Source organism: Corvus hawaiiensis, chromosome 6, assembly GCF_020740725.1.
Source record: "Corvus hawaiiensis isolate bCorHaw1 chromosome 6, bCorHaw1.pri.cur, whole genome shotgun sequence".
Taxonomy (NCBI): Eukaryota; Metazoa; Chordata; class Aves; order Passeriformes; family Corvidae; genus Corvus; species Corvus hawaiiensis.
The window spans coordinates 18,046,831-18,064,033 of record NC_063218.1 but is presented as its reverse complement, the minus strand read 5'-3'; the positions used below and the strand labels follow the sequence as shown (position 1 = coordinate 18,064,033).

Genomic DNA, 17,203 nt, shown 5'->3' with positions numbered 1-17,203 from the left:
ACAGGCACTTTATTTTACAGTTGTTTTTGTGACTTCTGTTGGCATTCAGTCCATTGTCACTTCGTGGTGGGGAAAATCACACATCCAGCCTTCAATCCATATCTTAATCAGCTGATTATTTTCAGAAAGTGAGATATTCTTGAGGATTTTCTCCAGGTTTATATTGTGCTCAGGCAATGAAGCACCATTGGAAATGCACTGGATCTGTGTTTCAGAGTTAGTCTCTCAAAGTAGTTTGCACATAGATTAATTGTGAGATCAGGATAAGCTACTTGGTGAATCTGTGAATCTTCTCAACTGGCATTATGGTTGTATGTTATAAATAAATGCATGTCACAGCATATGTATGAAGTCATACTATACTGGATCCACTCTTTCTCAGGCTTCCCATAGGGCAGATGTTCCTTCAGTAACTTCAGTAATGTAATGCTTCTGCTCACATTTTTACTTGTGTGATAGAAGCATAATAGAGATGAATGAAACACATATGGAAGTCACCTTCCTTTTCTTCCTTTTGTCACTGCAGAGCTTGTGGTCTGTACTGGTGTCTCCTTATCTTCCTGTTCTTTGTTCAGGTGGTGGAGGTACATGAACAAGTTAATTTCTGTGTTAGCCTATCTGAACTAAACTTCGAGTTTGTTAAAAACTGAAGATAGCCTTAGAAATTGAATTTTCTTCTTAGGAAACACCTCTACTTGTATACATTTTCTTAAATCCTACAGCACTTTGTTGCTGATGATGTGGACCTATATGAACTGCCCCAGTGTTAGGAAAGTATGATAATAATTTTAGAAAGTTAGCTGTTGGTTTTGAATTAGGTTTTCTCACTTGTTATATTTTAGCTGTTATTTTGCCCTGCTGATTGTGTGGTACAGCAGTGAGACTTTCCAGAATAACACTATCCTCAGCTTGTCTCCCTCACTGTTGCACTGTAAGCATTGTCTCTGAGTGTTGTGGTGCTAGATAGTTTGAGTACACACAATGGGAGTCGTGTCTTCTCCATCATGCAGTTGTGTGTAAGAGAACTTGAATTTCACAGTTATATGTGTGGATGAAATAAGTTGGTTTATACAAAATTTTGTTTGCTGATAGGCTTTTGGTTTAATCTTCCAGTTCTGCATTATTCCTGCCCTTGGAGATGGTAAAATGTCATACATAATTTTCACTGACTGACAGAATATTTGGTAGGTGGCTGTATCCTAGGTAGGAAAAGCACATAAAACAACTGTTTTTGTAAGGTGTTTAAAACACATTGTAAAGCACATTTACTAGTGTGCATACCCTGTCCAGGTATTAATGCTTTGAAATTGCAAATTTTTCAAGGCTCTCTCTATGACGGAAATAAAATTTCTATTTAATTGTTCTTTCGAATTTAACAAAACAAACAAACAAATGGCCAAACCAACCAAAAACCCCACCTTAAGATGTCACTTAGATTTAGTTGTGTTTTTGTCTTACATGCCTTTGCCACAGTGTCATAATACAATTCAGGAATAATGTTGAATTTTTAAGCATGGGATAATTATGGCTAATCCTTCGCTTGCCCAGGTGGTATGAACAGAGCATATCCAGGTAAAATAATTTGCCTCAGTGCAATGATTCCTTGACTTCTAAAAATGTATTGATTAAACTCTTGGTTTGATGTAGCCATCAAAATTCTGTAACAGAGTACCAATGTTTTGCTACCGAAGCAAACCATTTGCTTATTACTCTCTTATTTCCTGTGACTAGATTTTAAAATCTGTTAGCACTGAGGCTGCTGTGAAACCAGTTTGACCTTATAAAAATTGAAAGTTTTTACATAGAAAATACCTCCAAGTTGGTAACAGTAGTAGCTGGGAGTACCATCATGAGCAAAGTAGGTAATTTGCAAAGCAATCAAATTTGTTTTATTTTTTTCTAGAGTTTCTTGGAAGTAGAAGACAATCTCTTTCCCTGTGCTGGGCAAGCACAGTACCTATCAAGAGCACCGTCTCCTTTTGGCCAGCATGGCTCGGTTCGCTCCAGTCCGGTTAAACATGCCAGAAAGTGTTCTCGGAATACATCCAGGGCATCTCACTCATGTGTCTGTACGTCAAGGCCACCAAGTAAACACTCTGGACTTTCATGCAGTCACTCCATTGATAATTTTGTGAGCATTGGTTGTTCCCAGAGGTGTCAAGGAAACAACCCCAAAGTGAGCAGCGGGGATCTTCTAGAGAGGCACTCTGAATACTTTACCAAGAGCCGAAAACCTTTTACTCCACGCACCTTAATATCAAATGCTAAATCTCTCCTGACAGAGTACAGGTATTACACTCCTGCTCGAAGGAAGAAGAAAAATCGCCGCAAGCAGCGTGTGGAAGCTCAAACACAGACTGATATGATCAGGTACAGAGATTGAAACTTTATTTTGTAACTCTGGAATTTAGTTATCCTAACAGTATCTTCATAAAAGCAACATGTTTTGCTCTCATTACAGTTGTATAAAACCAGAGTAATTATTCTGAAGTTATTCTAGATAGGCCTTAGCAAAAGCTAGAACAGAATGTGATTTTCCTTTTTTTCACTGGAGTATTTTACTGTCCTCTTTCTGGAACAACTAGTTTACTCTATACAGATTGAAGTGCCGCTAAATTCAAACTGTGGAATCTCACATCTGCTGGTGATAATCATTCCCTCTGTCTTCCGTATGCTATCTCTGGTGTATAGTTCCATCTCTTAAAGAATTAACCAGTAAGAGCATGCAAGTAGTTCCCCAGTGTTGCCCCTGGAGTCTGATACTTTCCAGTTTGTTAATGAATACATCATGCAAAGATCCGTTTTTAACTCTTAAATGCAGCTTTTCCTTGGTTTTTTATCACTTGAATTTAAATACCTTCAGATATACCCCGTATAAAATATTTTAAACAAAATTAGGGTCCTTCTCTTGCATAGAACTTCTCAGCAAATTGAACAATTCTGATTTAGTTTTGTTTTTAGTGATACTACCTTGTAAAGAGAAATCTTTCCCTTTTGTGTCCTCCATGCCTGCATGTCCAACTCCTGTTTTTTCATAGGACAAATTGGGAATTTCCTAAGACTAGAATTATGATAGCTTTGGCTCTGTATTGCAACTGTTGACTTTCTGGCTGTGGGTCATCTGTTTTCCTGGTGCACTTTTAATTTTAGGATCATCTCTGTTCTTAATTCTGAACAATTATTTTGGATAATTTAGTTATCCCCTGTTAATATGCAGCTAAGTAATTAATTTGGATCACCTGTATATGACTAGGGTCATCCTTCAAAACAAACTATAACTTAGTGATATTATATGAACCTAACTCTGGCAGAAATTTTCTGAACTGTTCGGTACTATGTTCTGTTCAGACCGATGAGAAATTTCCACAGTGGAACTGGTTTTCTCATCCTGCATATATTGAAAGTAGTCTACTTGGAAAACTAATACTTCTCTAAATTTTGTAGCTTTCCATCTGCAGACAAAGTGTATGTGAGAAAAGTTATGTGTGAACACCAGAAGATCCCATCAAAGGTAATAATATATCTATCAGTGGGTACTCTTCCCACACCCATTGCCATCATGGTGGGGTAATACATTTCATCACTGCCACAGCAGTGAACAGCTGATTTAGGTTTTCTTTTCTCTATTGCCATGACATGAATTTATTCCAAAGAGGAGAGAGTTTCAGAACACGAGTGAAAACAATAAATAAAAAATTCTGAGGTACATAAAGAGATCTCTTTAATTTTTTTTTGTTTTGTTTCTGTAAGTGCACTATCAAATATCTTCTGAGGCCACAGATAACTGGTACATGACTTTTCAGCAGAAGAAGGTGTCCCTTTTGTCTGTTTACCCAGAGTTCTCAGAAAAGACATAAAATTTCTAGGGCTTAATCACAGAGAGTTAATAGATTAATTTTAATGGAAAAATTTTATGTGTATTTGCACTGATAATAAAGATTTTTATCTATGTATTGTAGGCTGAAGCTAAAAGATATACTCTGGATGAGCCTGAGAGAGGAATAGATGGTTGTCAATACTCCGTCCTAAGGTGACTGATTTACAGCAGGAGGAAATATTTGAAATGCCCATTCTTTCTATACAGCTGGTCCTTAGGCCATAAGTCTTCCCTGCCATTTCTCTTTTTAAGTCTCTTCTCACAGGACTTATCTTAGGTTGGGTTTTTCACATCAATGGCCTTTCCCAACTTCAAAATTCATTATTTGCTTGTGATAAGTTCCACTGGGAAGCCAATTAAGAAAAGAGAGCTCTGAAATATATCAGTATTTTTGTCAGAAATGAGAGCGATGATGCATTATTACCGTTGTTAGTTCTGTACATCGGGGCTCACAGACTATATAGTACTCTAACTAAACAGTGCATTGGTATTCCAATCAGTACTTCCCCTTAGTGTCTCCAGGCATCCAGCCTTTCGAATCTGTGGTATGTGAGAATTGTAAACCAGGAGTATTTCCCACATCTTTTTCTGAAAACTTAATACTGAGATTGCTACAATACAAGAGCAGTGTTGGAAATCAGGCCAGAACCCACAGGCTCCGAGCTGATTCTCCTCATTGCTGACCTAAGTGTCATGCATGAATCGCTGATTTGCTCTCTGGCCTTTTCATACAAAGGCATTTTTATCTGAGGAGAAAAACGTACTCCGAGTTGAAAAAGCACTCTAATGGATAGCAGAGATTGAATAGCACCTAAGTAGCACCAAGGTCTTCTGAGCACTGTGTCAAGTGAGGTGGTGTAATGTTCTTGAACCATAGTCTTTCAGGTTTCAGTGCAAGCAGGGGATTTTGCTGCTGGAGCAGGGTTCAGGGGTGTTATGATGGCCTTTTTCGCAAAAGGAATGGTATAATGGCACACTGTGGCTCCAGAAGAAAATTACATGCCAGGTAGTATAAAAGGGGTTTAGAATGTTGTTCTTTTTCTTGCCCTCTGATTTTCTGATTAGAGAGACATCACGGCATCCTCAGAAGTGTTCACCAAGGAGGACTGCTGAGGCCGAGTAAGTATGCTTAAACCATTTTTCTACTCATTTACAACATCAAATTAGAAAGCTTTCCTCAAAACTGATGAACGTGAAACATACAATACTTAAAAAGTTTTATGTGAATCTAAAAATGAAGAAAATTCATTATAACTTCAGAAGATTGTACAGTGCCTATAGTTTGTTTCCATTTCTTTTTAGGTCTGTAATCTCTGAATCAAATATTGGCAAATGAAACACCAAACTGAAGGGCATTCTTACCACATTTCTGCACTGAAATTTGATGATAATTAGAAGAGTTTTGAGTTATAATCAGAAACATTACTAACGCTTCATCAAGTGGCCTTGGGAAAGTCATTCAATTCTTTGTGCTTTAGGACAGGCTTGTCTTTCCCCAGCTTAGGGCTTATAATAGAGGTCTCAAATACCAGCTGTAGATAACTTCCTTGACTATAGAAGAAACCAAAATTACAATCTTTACGCACGGTAACAAATTTCATGTAATGAAAGTCATGCAAGTTGTATTCCATTTTTTATTTTCTGTTTATTAAGACTGGAGAATGACTCAATAGAATTTGAATGGATGCTTTGGAAGACTTAAAAAGATGCTATTGATGCCATGAAGATTTTTTTGCCTTTTATACCCCTGTTATACCTTTTTTACAACTTCTGTATTCTCTGTGCTTTTTGCCTACATTCTTGGACTTGTTTGTCAAGCTGAGAGACGAAACATTTTAGAAGCTTTGTAGTTAGGGATCAGTGTGCCCCAGACCCCAAGGTCCCCTCCAGAACACATTCTATAGACTAAGATAGAACTATCCAGGGGAAGGCTCCTTGGGGAGGGGGGCTCACTTGAGCCTCTCATTGGGGAATCTTTGATAGATATGCTAATTAGTAAAACCTATAATGTTATACCCGATCTTTTGGGGTGGGCATTTCGGCGGGGTGCATTTCAATGCGCATGACCTGGACATGTGCACCAAAGGATCCTTAAAATAAATACCAAGGTAAAATTCCTTTTCCCCTTCTAACCGTGTTTGACTCTTGATTTTAAGACCAGGAAAAGGCATCACTATGAAAGAAAAACAGGACTGAAATATTTTGGGGTTTTCTCTATTGTTGTCTTTCAAGGAGAACTCCAGACTTTTGGAGAGTGTCCGATTTAGAGTATTTAGCATCAACAACTCTTTTAGAGGTATTAAAGTAGAGATAAGAGGTGAAAGTGACGTCTCACACTAACAAGATTTTGTACATCAAGGAGATAGATGTGTTGAAATGAGTGGATGCTGCCAAATAAGCAGTTAAACTCTTCTCAGCTTCCATTTAGGACTAGCAATTTTCAGCTGCAGTCAGATTCTCTAGAAGCTCCTTTGGAAGCCTCTACCCAGAGCATCAAACTGCAATTGTACACTTTCTTCCCAGTTAACTCCCCTTTCTCCTTTGAGTGCAAAGCAGGTTCTGAACATGCTCCAAGATTCATTTGGGATCTCTGTGCTAATTTATACCACAACAGAAAGTTAGCATAAAGACAAAGTACCATGACCACCTTTATAACAGTCTCATATTTTGCCGTCTTTTATTATTATCTAGATTGAATGAAAGTCTTAGTTTGTCCTGCTAGACTTACCCGTTATGAAAAATAACCACTGATACAAGAACTATAAAATCTTAATGGCTGTTCCCATGAAGGTGATTAGACCTACTACAGTGTGTCATATATGTTCCTATGGTAAAGCATTTAACATTGAGGTTTCTATTCTCCCTGCAGAGAAGAGGAGCTTTTATATTTAACTTTCATTGAAGATGTAACAAATGAAATTCTTCGACTTGGGTTATTTTCTAACAGGTAGGTTACAGTTGTTTTCAATTTTATAGTGCTATGTCAGAAACCCCTGGACTCCATAAGAAAGGGAAGCAGTGATTAGTAATAATTTCTTTATATACACGTATACACAGTTAGCCCTTGCTTTTGTTTTGTTTCCTCCTCTTTTTTGCTTTATGGAAGAAAGGGGAACTAGGACATACCTGTGGGTCATTTACTTTGATCTGCTGCTGTGTACCATGAGATAAAAGCTTCTGTTAGAAACTGACCTGGAACTCTAGATGGAATAATGCTAAAGAAGAACTCATTTTACTCTGCCACATCTGTTTTGCTAAATAAACCGAGTTACTAATCTTTCACACAACAGGTCCTTCATCTCCTTTCTGTCCTTCTTCCAGTATGAATTCAGTCTTCAGCATAGGTTGCCAGGATTACATCCTCTTTCAGATAAAGGTTCACCAGCTGCTAAATCAGGTTTCTTTTTTTCAACACCATACTGGTTCTTTCTAATAAAGAACTCTCAATTTATGCAAAAAAACTTGCAGTATTTCTATATATATACAGACTCTTTACCCATTTTTGTAATTTCCCATTCAAGACAGTCTAATTTCTTAATATTCTGATCTTGCTTGTGTTGATAATATTTCTAGCTGTTTTTCCAATTCTGTGCCCTCTTATTTTTTTCTTCTTATGTCAAGGCTGTCAATGAGAATACTAAGTACACCAAGTAAAAAAAACTTTAAAAATTTTGAGAGCGGTCTCCTTCTGGCTCTTTTTTACAGTAATGTTGTCTTCCATTAGAACCCTTCTTGCACTTTTTTTTAATAATTTTTCATGTAAGATAGGTTAAATTCACTTGACTTTTCACTGTTCCAGTGACTGTGTACTTCAGTTGTCACATATTCTCTGCAGAATTTTTTTTCTCATTCTGCCTAAGCAATGGAAGAGAGCTCTTAGGACTGAGGACTTTTCCCTGGATTTTTTTTTTACTGAAGCTGGATTTTATTCCTTCTCTTTATTCTTGTGTATAGCAGCCACTATGGTGCATCCAAGAGATTTTGCATACTTCAGCATGCCAGTAGAATCACCTCTGCATTGTTGATTTCTCCCAGCATATAGGCCCAACAGAACAAACACACACATAGTTGTGCTACAAGTCACCCCATGGTTGCCATGTGCTGCCCAAAGCCAGGTCTGCCTGCTGAGCACGTGTCCAGTGGGTTGCTGACTACAGGTAGCCCTCTTTGTTACAGTGTAGCTGAAACAGTCTTAGAGGTGCCATTCAGCTAAGAAATTAAAATTAAAAACTACAGTCATTGCTTTATGTAGCTCTGGTAAAAGTTGGGTTTTCTCCTGTGAAATAATTTGGTTTTTTATTTGTAGGGTTCTGGATCAACTGTTTGAGTGCTATATAGAAGAAAATAAGAACCGCTTGGATGAGGTGTGTGCTGCCCTTATAATCGTCTCTCTCTCTGCATATGATTTAGGTGATGTTTCCAAAGAGCAGGGCAAATGCACTGAATATTTGAGGGTAAAGGTAACCAGAATACTTAGTGGGGAGCCTCTCTCTCCATAAATGAGATTTGCAGTCTCATGGATTGTGGCAGATCAGGAGTCACCGGTACAGTGACAGCAAATGGACAACAGTCAATTCAGTTTGGTGATACTCAGTGTTTAATTTAGTCACTTGATTGCAAGCAGCGTCCTTTTCCTTCTGTCAGTCAAGCCCTGAGTCTGAGCAATGCTCGGGTGCCATGGGGCTGGAGAAGTGTCACCCCTTTCTTCCTTCACCCCTTAGGGCAAAATGCGCCAGATGTTGGATGTGCTGAAATCAGACCTCGGTTGCAGCCAGGACAGTGACACAGAGCTAATCCATGAAGACCGGGACAGTGACACAGAGCTAAGCCATGAAGGCCGGGACAGTGACACAGAGCTGATCCATGAAGACCGGGACAGTGACACAGAGCTGATCCATGCAGGCCTGGACAGCGAGACAGAGCTGATCCAGGCAAGCCGGGAAGCCTCAGAGTCACTGGATCTGCAGGAGTCTGATACGATAGAAGAGCTCGAGTTTACCAGTAAAGGTCACAGGCTGAGGAAAGCTACAAAAAGTGAAGAATTCCTTGAGAGCATCAACTTGTCATTACAGGAACCAAACAAATGTGAATCACTGTCATTCAGCGAAAGGTCAAGGGAGACACAGAGCAGGGAGGACTTTTCAGAAGATACCACAGAAATGATGGATGCTGGGACAGAGTCTGATTTCTGTGGTGTGGAATTTGAAGAACACCCAGACACTTTACCCACATGTGAGGCAGCTTCAAACTTGATTGCTTGTGACAGTGATTTGGAAGTCAATAAGGAACTTGATGAACTGAAAGAAAACTTTGCAGACACCCTTCACATTTCACGTAACTATTCATAATAGTAACCAAAACTTACCTGTTACACAGGGATAGAGCTCCTTCTGTGGTGAACTGCCATTTGTCAACTAGTAGTAAATGGTTCGGTTTATTTTCAATTATTTCTGTTTAAATACTGCTAAGATCTCTCTAGCAGGATACTATTAATTGGGCATTAATTAATCTCTGTGTAAATTAGACCTTAAAGGATAATGGGTCAGTTATCAGAAGAATTTTGTATATTTTGCCTATAATTGTATAACTTGAAACAAACTTGAGAATATTAAAATTAGTTTTATATTTTTAAAAGATGTCATAATAAATTATGCAATATTTATTGTTTTAAATTAATTGATAGTGCAGTTGTGGTCCTGCTATAAAGATCTGAGATTTTGTAGTCTGCAAGAATTAAACAACTTAACATCAATTTAACATCAAAAAATGTCCTCTTCCGGAACGGACAAACAGTTCCACTGTGTTGCCACTCACAGAAGCCCACAAATGAAAAATCAAATTATTTCACAAGAACAAAACTAACATTTAAGAGTTCTACATTGATTAATGACTGCAGTACTTTATTTTCAGTTCTTAACTGAGTGAGACCACTAAGTTCAATTTCTTGTACTGATGACAACCACAGCATAGCATTCTGCATCAGGCTTTGGTTTTGGAAAAGGATTGAGTTGCTCACTGTTTGATGGCTAGGACTATCTAGTAGAAGACACATCAGGCACCTTGTACAGCAAATGGAAAAGAGGTGATGTATTTTCTGGTTAAAGTTTAAACTGAAGTAGGACATGCATTGCACAAAATCAACCCCAATTTCATTGTTTAATCGGAGTACAGCTATTGCCTGACATTCCAGTTACTGCAGAATGAGCTCAGCAGGTTCTGAGGAAAGACTGGCAAGTCATACCGTTCTGCTGTAGGTGAGGAACTAGGAGAAGTCTTAGGAACTGGATAAAGCCTGTCCCCTAATATCTCCTAGGATCAGTTTTTAACCTTCTTCCTCCAAGGACAAGCCCAAGTTGTACCAGTTCATACATAACAGCTGCCACCACCCACCTCCCCTGTGCCTCGTGAGCATTGACCAAAGACTGTGACTCTGTCGGCCAGGTGACCCATTGCAGCTTCAAGTAGCTCCTACAGATACAGACCACTGCTTCACTTGTGAAGCATAAACTTTTGGACAAAAGAAATGTCAAAAAACATCTAGAGGAAGCCAGTCAGAGAAAAACAACATATCTGGCACAATCACAGCACTGCAGTGCAGAACATAATTCTCAAAGAAAGGAAAAGGCACCTTCCTGGGTGCCTTTTCCACAATAATAAATAGCACTTGTTGACAATGACAGCACCGGAGTTCATGTTAGGCATGTACATGTGGCTGGGCAGATGGGCACCAGCCTTTCATCTGCCACACTCAGCTGGCTGCCTTGTACATCTGGCCTGCAGCATGAGTGCTCTGTCTCACTGCAAAGCAGGTGAGATAATGTGAGGACTTTTGCATCCCCCCATCAGAGCCTGTCTTGTTGAAAAGATCTGGCCACAGGGCTGAGTCAGTACAGTGCAGAGGGTTTGTCCTCAATCACAAGTGATCACAGGTCTTCTCCCATCCCCAAGGAAACTCCCTCTTCTATTCCTTACCTCAGAGAGTTGAACAGAAGGGGATGCCCTAGGAAACTGTTGTTTGTACTTTATGAAGAATTCTGACACAGAGGGACTGGTTAGAAAGCTGAAGAGCACGGTTAGATGTATCCAAGTATAAAGCCTTTTTGCTCCTCAGACAGGACTTCACCCACTCTTGGGGCCCTCCAATTTCTCCATTCTTGGTCAATAATGGGAATTTAGGGGTTTTTTTCCCTACCTGTCTTTACACTTGTGACTTGTACATCAGCAAACGTCACTCAGCAAACTTTGGCTTCTTGTCAACATGAGTCTGATCAAAGATTAATAAGAATTCCACATTCAAATTCTGTAAATGAAAAAATACTGTAAGAAAATACCACAGCAGTGAACCTCACAGAAAGGCACAAGTAATGACATACTCATTTCCTGTTATACGAGTAACACAAAAATAAATAAAAATAGCTCCTTGACCATATTTCCTGTTGATGAACTGTCTCAACATCAGTGACATTTTTTTCTGGGTAGATGCAACTTAAAAGAGGAAGTAAATTCATTAAAACAGACCTTTCACAAAGAAAGTACCTGTCTGCCTAAACCGTAAGTGTGAACATTTATTGGATCCACAGTGAAATGTGTGGTAAAGAACCAGAGAATCACACACCCCAGTATCCAGCAACTGGAGCAGTCAGTCTAGTCCACAGAACTGATTTCTCTCATTGTACAGCCACTCCTATCAGATAGTGGGGAAAAAACATTCTAGATAAATGTTATCTGTATAAGATCAGTTTATCTGCAGATCCAAAAGCAAATTCAGGGTGCCCTGGGCTTAAGACTTTCTCTCTTCTATTCACATTTAAGGCGGTGCTTAAAACATAAGTTGTTTAAAGACCTTGATATGCAAGCCTGACACACATCACTGATAAGATTAATCAACACTGCAAGTTTTGGCGTTTTGTTTCTGAGGGTTTTGGTTGGGTTTGGATTTTTTTATCTCACCACGTTTTACTTTGTGTTAGACTTGAGTCTTGGCACAAGCAGTAGCAGAAGAAGGCAGTCACACACCATTACTGTTCTGAGTCCTTGAGATGTAACAAACTTAGGAGCAGCCAGCGGCTGTGATCTGCAACATAAAGACTTCTTTTCTGCCCAGATTCATGTGGGCAATGAGAATACATCATAACATCAATGTTTTCTTCAAATGGGCAAAAGCCTGCTAGTGTTACTTTGTAACAAAACAGCCTCTTATCTTTAAAGCTACAGTTTTGGCATCATTGCTCTTTTTTCCAAAGGTAGGATTCTGTTTATTTACAAAGCGAAGTGGGACTTTCAGTGATTTGAAGTAAAGATTAATGGGATGAAAGAAAAAGGTGCTTACAGCTCTTAGGGCTGACCAGAAAACAACAACCATCAAGCCATTTTATCTTTGATCCACCCAGTGTCTACAGAGCCCCTACAGAGTTTTCACTTAGGCTTAGCTGCAGAATGACTTCAAGATCTTGTTTCTCTGCATTTCTGTACACTTTCATGTCCTTTATAGCTATGCAACAGAAGTTTTAAGAATGATGCAGCTCAACTGACAGCATTTCATGATTCAAGTAGAAATGGCTCCATCAGACAGTGGGGAAAAAAGGGCTACTTTTTTCCTCAGCAATGATTTGTGCAAGGATTATGAGTAAGAGATCTAGAACATCAGCATAAATAAAAATTAAGCCCAGGAGTTTAATTTGTAGCCTGTAATGCAGGCTGTTCCATTGTGGTGACAGCACAGTGCCTAGCCAACAAGACAGTCTAATAATGCCCTTTAGTGCACAGCTACTGTTCCTGTGTCTGAGCACCTGGGAGAGGCAGCAGCTCTGGGCCACAGCCTGGGGTAAGGAGAAATAGCAATGGAAAATGAATGTTAAAGAGAATATAGGAAGAAAGGACTGGCAAAAAAGAAATTGTTACTGATACCATCTTCTCCATAGGTGAGACCTATTGTTGGGTAGAACACAGGTGCAGAGTAGAGATTTAGGTGCCACTTACTAACATTGGCCTTCAAACATATTTTGGAGCTCCCTCAATTTTTCCAGCTTTGTATCATAGCACTTGTATTTGAGACCTAAAAGTTTATGCAAAAGGAAAAAAATCCACAAAATTGGAACTCAAGGTCTACTTCAGAAAGCTATGGGCAAGTCCAGTATCCCACTATAATTTGTGACCACCCAAGACAGGAGCATACATGGATAAGCAAGTGCGGAGCACTGCAGCTGTGTGATGTCTCTAAAGCCATCAGCCTTTTTCCTCTGGCACTTCCCAGGCACTTACCCTGCTGTTCTCAAGAGCTGACACCTGGTATGGAAACAGATTACAAGGAACAGAACAGCAACCAGTGGTTTTAACAAAAATCATTTCTCACTCTCCAAAACAACCACGCCACATATGAGCAGTGCAATCTTACTGTTTCCTTTAGTGAAATCTGCTTCATTCAGAAACAACCACATTCAGTTTCTATTCCAAGTCGTAAAGCAAGTGATACGCAAACAGGTGAGCAGTAAATTAATCTGCCCCAGCCATTGCCCCAGCACAGGTCACAGCCAGTCAAGGGATCCAGTTTCAAAACCTGTAGCAGGTCGTGGGCCAGCGGAAGCTGAGCATGTCACAGGGATAAAGCATCACTGGGAAGGGAAAAGAAGAATCGGCAGCTACCACTGGCATGACGAATCATCAGCTGAGCTGTGGAGCACCCAAACCTCATTTCCATTTCAGCCACCTCAGAGAAAGCCTAGGAGGACCCCAGGGTGTCAGGCAGTTGATGAGTAGCAACAAGAATTGTTAATTCAAGTGAAGGGTACCAAAATTAAGGATGAAGTGGCTGCTGTGCATGGGACTTCTTGTTCTCTGTAGAAAGTCTCCAGAGCAGCTGGGCTCCTAATGGTACCTTTGAGCTCACCCACTAAGCTAATTCTAGTAAAGGGTGGGAGGTGTGCCTGACAGCCAGGTGACAACACACAAAACTTCACTTGCATTCATCTTTGAAACCACGACACTGGCCTGCAAAAAGTGTGGGCCCTCAACCCAACACCACGTTTTGAGCTGGAAGAATGCCAGACATGCCCACAGGGCACCAACACAGGCGGCTGCTGCTGCTGTGCCCTTGCTGCTCTTGTAGATCACAGGCTTCAGCACACACAGGTTCCCCTGAAGTCCTTCCAGCCATACCACATTGGGGGAATGAAATCAGACCTTGGGAAGGGCAAGGAAAGGCTACATAAATGGAGTAGGGAGGCCTCTGAAACTTGAGAAACTTGAACACAGCCTCAGCCTGTCAGGCAGCAGAGCTGTGCTTTCCCATTCTTGTAGAGGACAGGCAGCATGATCTGTAGCACGAGGTGCAGAGCTCTCTGCAGTTACCCCAAAAATTCAGCGAGCCTGTAGGACTCCCCTTACAGTATCTGTGTGAGGGCTGCAGCATACCTTACATCTCACAGCAGCCAGAGCCTGGTTCCAGATGAGTAACACAACTATGAGATGACCCCAGCTCTTCCCAGTATCCATTTCTCTCACTCATAAGCATGCTCACATGCCAAAGAAGTGAAGCAACATATCAAAGGCCATCAGCTCTCCTGTCAGCCTGAGAATTCCTTGCAGGACCTGAGAGGTATAGCCTCTCCAATCAGAAATTCAGCTCAGAGGCATTTAGCACCGTGCTTTTTCCCAACGTTTGACACAAGTGAGACCAGAGATGACACAGATAGCACAGGTTTGAAATCTGGCTATGAGGCTTCCCAAAAGCTGGGCACAACTGTCTAAAGTAACAGTGGATTGTAACAGAAAGAGGAGGTAGTGAAGCTTTCATCTTGGTTTTCCCCTCCCCAGACACAAGCTTGCATAATGGCTACTCCCCTCCCACCCTGAGAGTTTTTAGCCTTACACAGGGAGTTCCAGCCTAAACATCAGTCTTTAAAGGCCCTTGCTGTGGCTTTCCATAGGATGTGTTTTCTCCATGGCTCTTCCTCACTATTTGAACATCTCAGAGTCTCTGTTCAGTTCACTTTATGGTGCTATGAGATCTCCCCAAAGCATTCTTGGGCACATCTCCCCAGCCAGCTCCTTGTTCATCCCTTCACCTGAGGAAGCAGCTGGCAGGTGAGAGCACAGCCCTGCCATAAAACACCCATGGTGCAGCCTCAGGCACGCTCCAGTAACAAAGCTGAGGGGCAGATGAGTGGTAGGACAGGCCAGCTGGTGGCCAACGTTACCTTCCCAGGTATCAGGAAATTCAACCTGTAGTATTTGTGCAGCATTTCCAGAATGTCCATTGCCCTTAGTTCTGCTTATTTTCATTATTTAAATATCAGCACTGTGCAGAGGGATAAGGCTGATCTTTTGACCTGAAAACAGGCTCAAATGGAGCATCTTACTTCCAGCTTGATGGCGTAAATGCACTGAAAGTGCATGGCAGCCCTCCTAACACCATGACACTAAATTTACTCTGTCTGCAGGGAGTGCATACACTCAGCAGTGCTCCATAGTTGAGTAGATTGGGTTTTTTTGCAGTGCATCAAAGCTACTGCATCTGATAGCTGTCATTTGGATTCCTGTTGCTGTTCTGGTTGAGATGGCTATGGAACAATTCCTTCTGCCCTTTAAAACGTAAGAGGAACTTGGGAAGAAGACAAATCCTTCATCAACCATCTATATTTCTTTCTGGTTTTGGTGGACAATTGCACTTTCCTCCTCTTTCCTAATTACATTTTGATCATGACTACAAACATACTGCAATGTTTCCCCTCTCCTTATGAAGCAGACAACAGATTTTCTAATTCAGACAGAAACCCATGAGCTCCAGCAAGGGTCACAGTCTGTCTACAGAAGGTGGTAGGGAACATTTCCAGGTAAGGCTGAAAGAGCCATCCAGCAGGACAGAGGAAGCAAAAGCCACCTATGGGCACTCTGGAAGGAACAAGTCCTTGGCCCCAGTATTGCAGGGGGATATCGAGTGGGATCAGCAGGCCAGCTGTCTCAGACCGGCTGAGCCACTGCGCTGCATGTGATCTTCTCCTTAATCCTTCTGGAGCTGCTGTCAGGAACTGTATCGAATCCCAACTCTTGATAGACTTGATTCTTCTCTATAGAAAAATTCTTTTTTCAAGCCAAAAGTCATGCCAAAGAAAATCTAATCAGTTCTGCTGATTATCAGACCTGGCCTACCTCTGCAAGAGACCTTGCAAGAGAGCTTGCAGGACCACAGGATTAGAAAAATAAAAGCAATATTGTATTTTTAGTGCATCAGTGAAAGCATGACTTCAACAGGAAAACTGAGGCAGAACTATTTCTAAGATTTCTAAGATTATATATAATTCTAACAATTTCTAAGATTATAGTTGCAACTTAAATTGCTTCTCCTAATTTAGGGAAGAAGTAAACATTCGGCAAACAATGGAATTGAAAGTGTTGGAGACCTACAGTTCCTGGTCTTCAGGAGACAACTCAAATTTTTCAAATATGGGTGAGCACTTGCTGTTTCTGGAGGTTGAGAGACAGTCACTTCAGAACAATTTATTTCTTTACTGCTATGATGCAGGAAATTCAATAAACCCTGATAAATCTGCTAGAATACTTATCTTCCACATTATCAAACTAAAAACAATTTTCTAATTTTCTCAAGTCTTTTGCTAAAGACTTTGTCAATGAAAAGACATTCTCAGCATCAATCAGTTGTGAATAGCACAGATGCAGACAGAAGAAATCAGATCTACACATGCACACAAAAAGTATGCAGTTCCTTCAAATCAGTGATTATCAGTATTAGCCAGGCTTGACAAACTCTTTCTTCATAGGTACTTAACATCAGTGAAAAACTCTTCATTTGCCTCGGGTATGATAATCTGGGGACTGCTTGTGGAAGGATTTCATGTCCTTCTAAACTTACGTAAGGCACATGATTGTCATCCTAGAAATGGCTAATAATAACAGCCTGAAACTCATCTGCAAGCTCTCCAAGTCTTTTCTGGTTGTTTTGTTTATTATAGCTGAAATTTTAAATCCACAGAATAAGCAGAGCAGCAAAACATTTGCTAGGTTGGGAATGACAGATGTATGGTTTCAGCTTAGGTGTCCATCTGAAAGACTGTCATGCAAATCAGTTTGGGAGCTGTGATTGATCAGAAAAGGGACAGCATTCTTGTAAGCTCTACCCCTTCCAGCTCCCACATCTGTGTTGTGTCATTATGCAAGTGGAGAGGCCAAAACCAGGCATGTGCCCTGAAATCCATAGAAAAGCTCCCAAAGAACACCAGGAAGTCAAATGTTACAAAACGTCTTCAACCCTGCGTACCTCTGAAAGATAAAGAAGTTTTGTGACAAAATAGTCCCAGGCTCATTTGTATC

The 17,203-nt window shown here is 40.5% G+C and overlaps 1 protein-coding gene across 5 annotated transcripts in view; it reads left to right on the top strand.

The window, feature by feature from the left end:
• SPATA7 (spermatogenesis associated 7) overlaps positions 1-11,306 on the top strand; it is a 38,351-nt gene extending 27,045 nt beyond the window's left edge. For all 5 annotated transcript variants that reach the window (XM_048308003.1, XM_048308007.1, XM_048308008.1 and 2 more), the window contains exons 6-12: positions 1,904-2,370; positions 3,445-3,511; positions 3,960-4,030; positions 4,943-4,996; positions 6,747-6,824; positions 8,184-8,241; positions 8,599-11,306. In XM_048308003.1, the coding sequence (XP_048163960.1) occupies positions 1,904-2,370; positions 3,445-3,511; positions 3,960-4,030; positions 4,943-4,996; positions 6,747-6,824; positions 8,184-8,241; positions 8,599-9,225 (1,422 nt within the window). In that variant the 3' untranslated portion in view covers positions 9,226-11,306. The remainder of the gene's footprint in view (positions 1-1,903; positions 2,371-3,444; positions 3,512-3,959; positions 4,031-4,942; positions 4,997-6,746; positions 6,825-8,183; positions 8,242-8,598) is intronic.
• Positions 11,307-17,203: the final 5,897 nt, after the last annotated feature.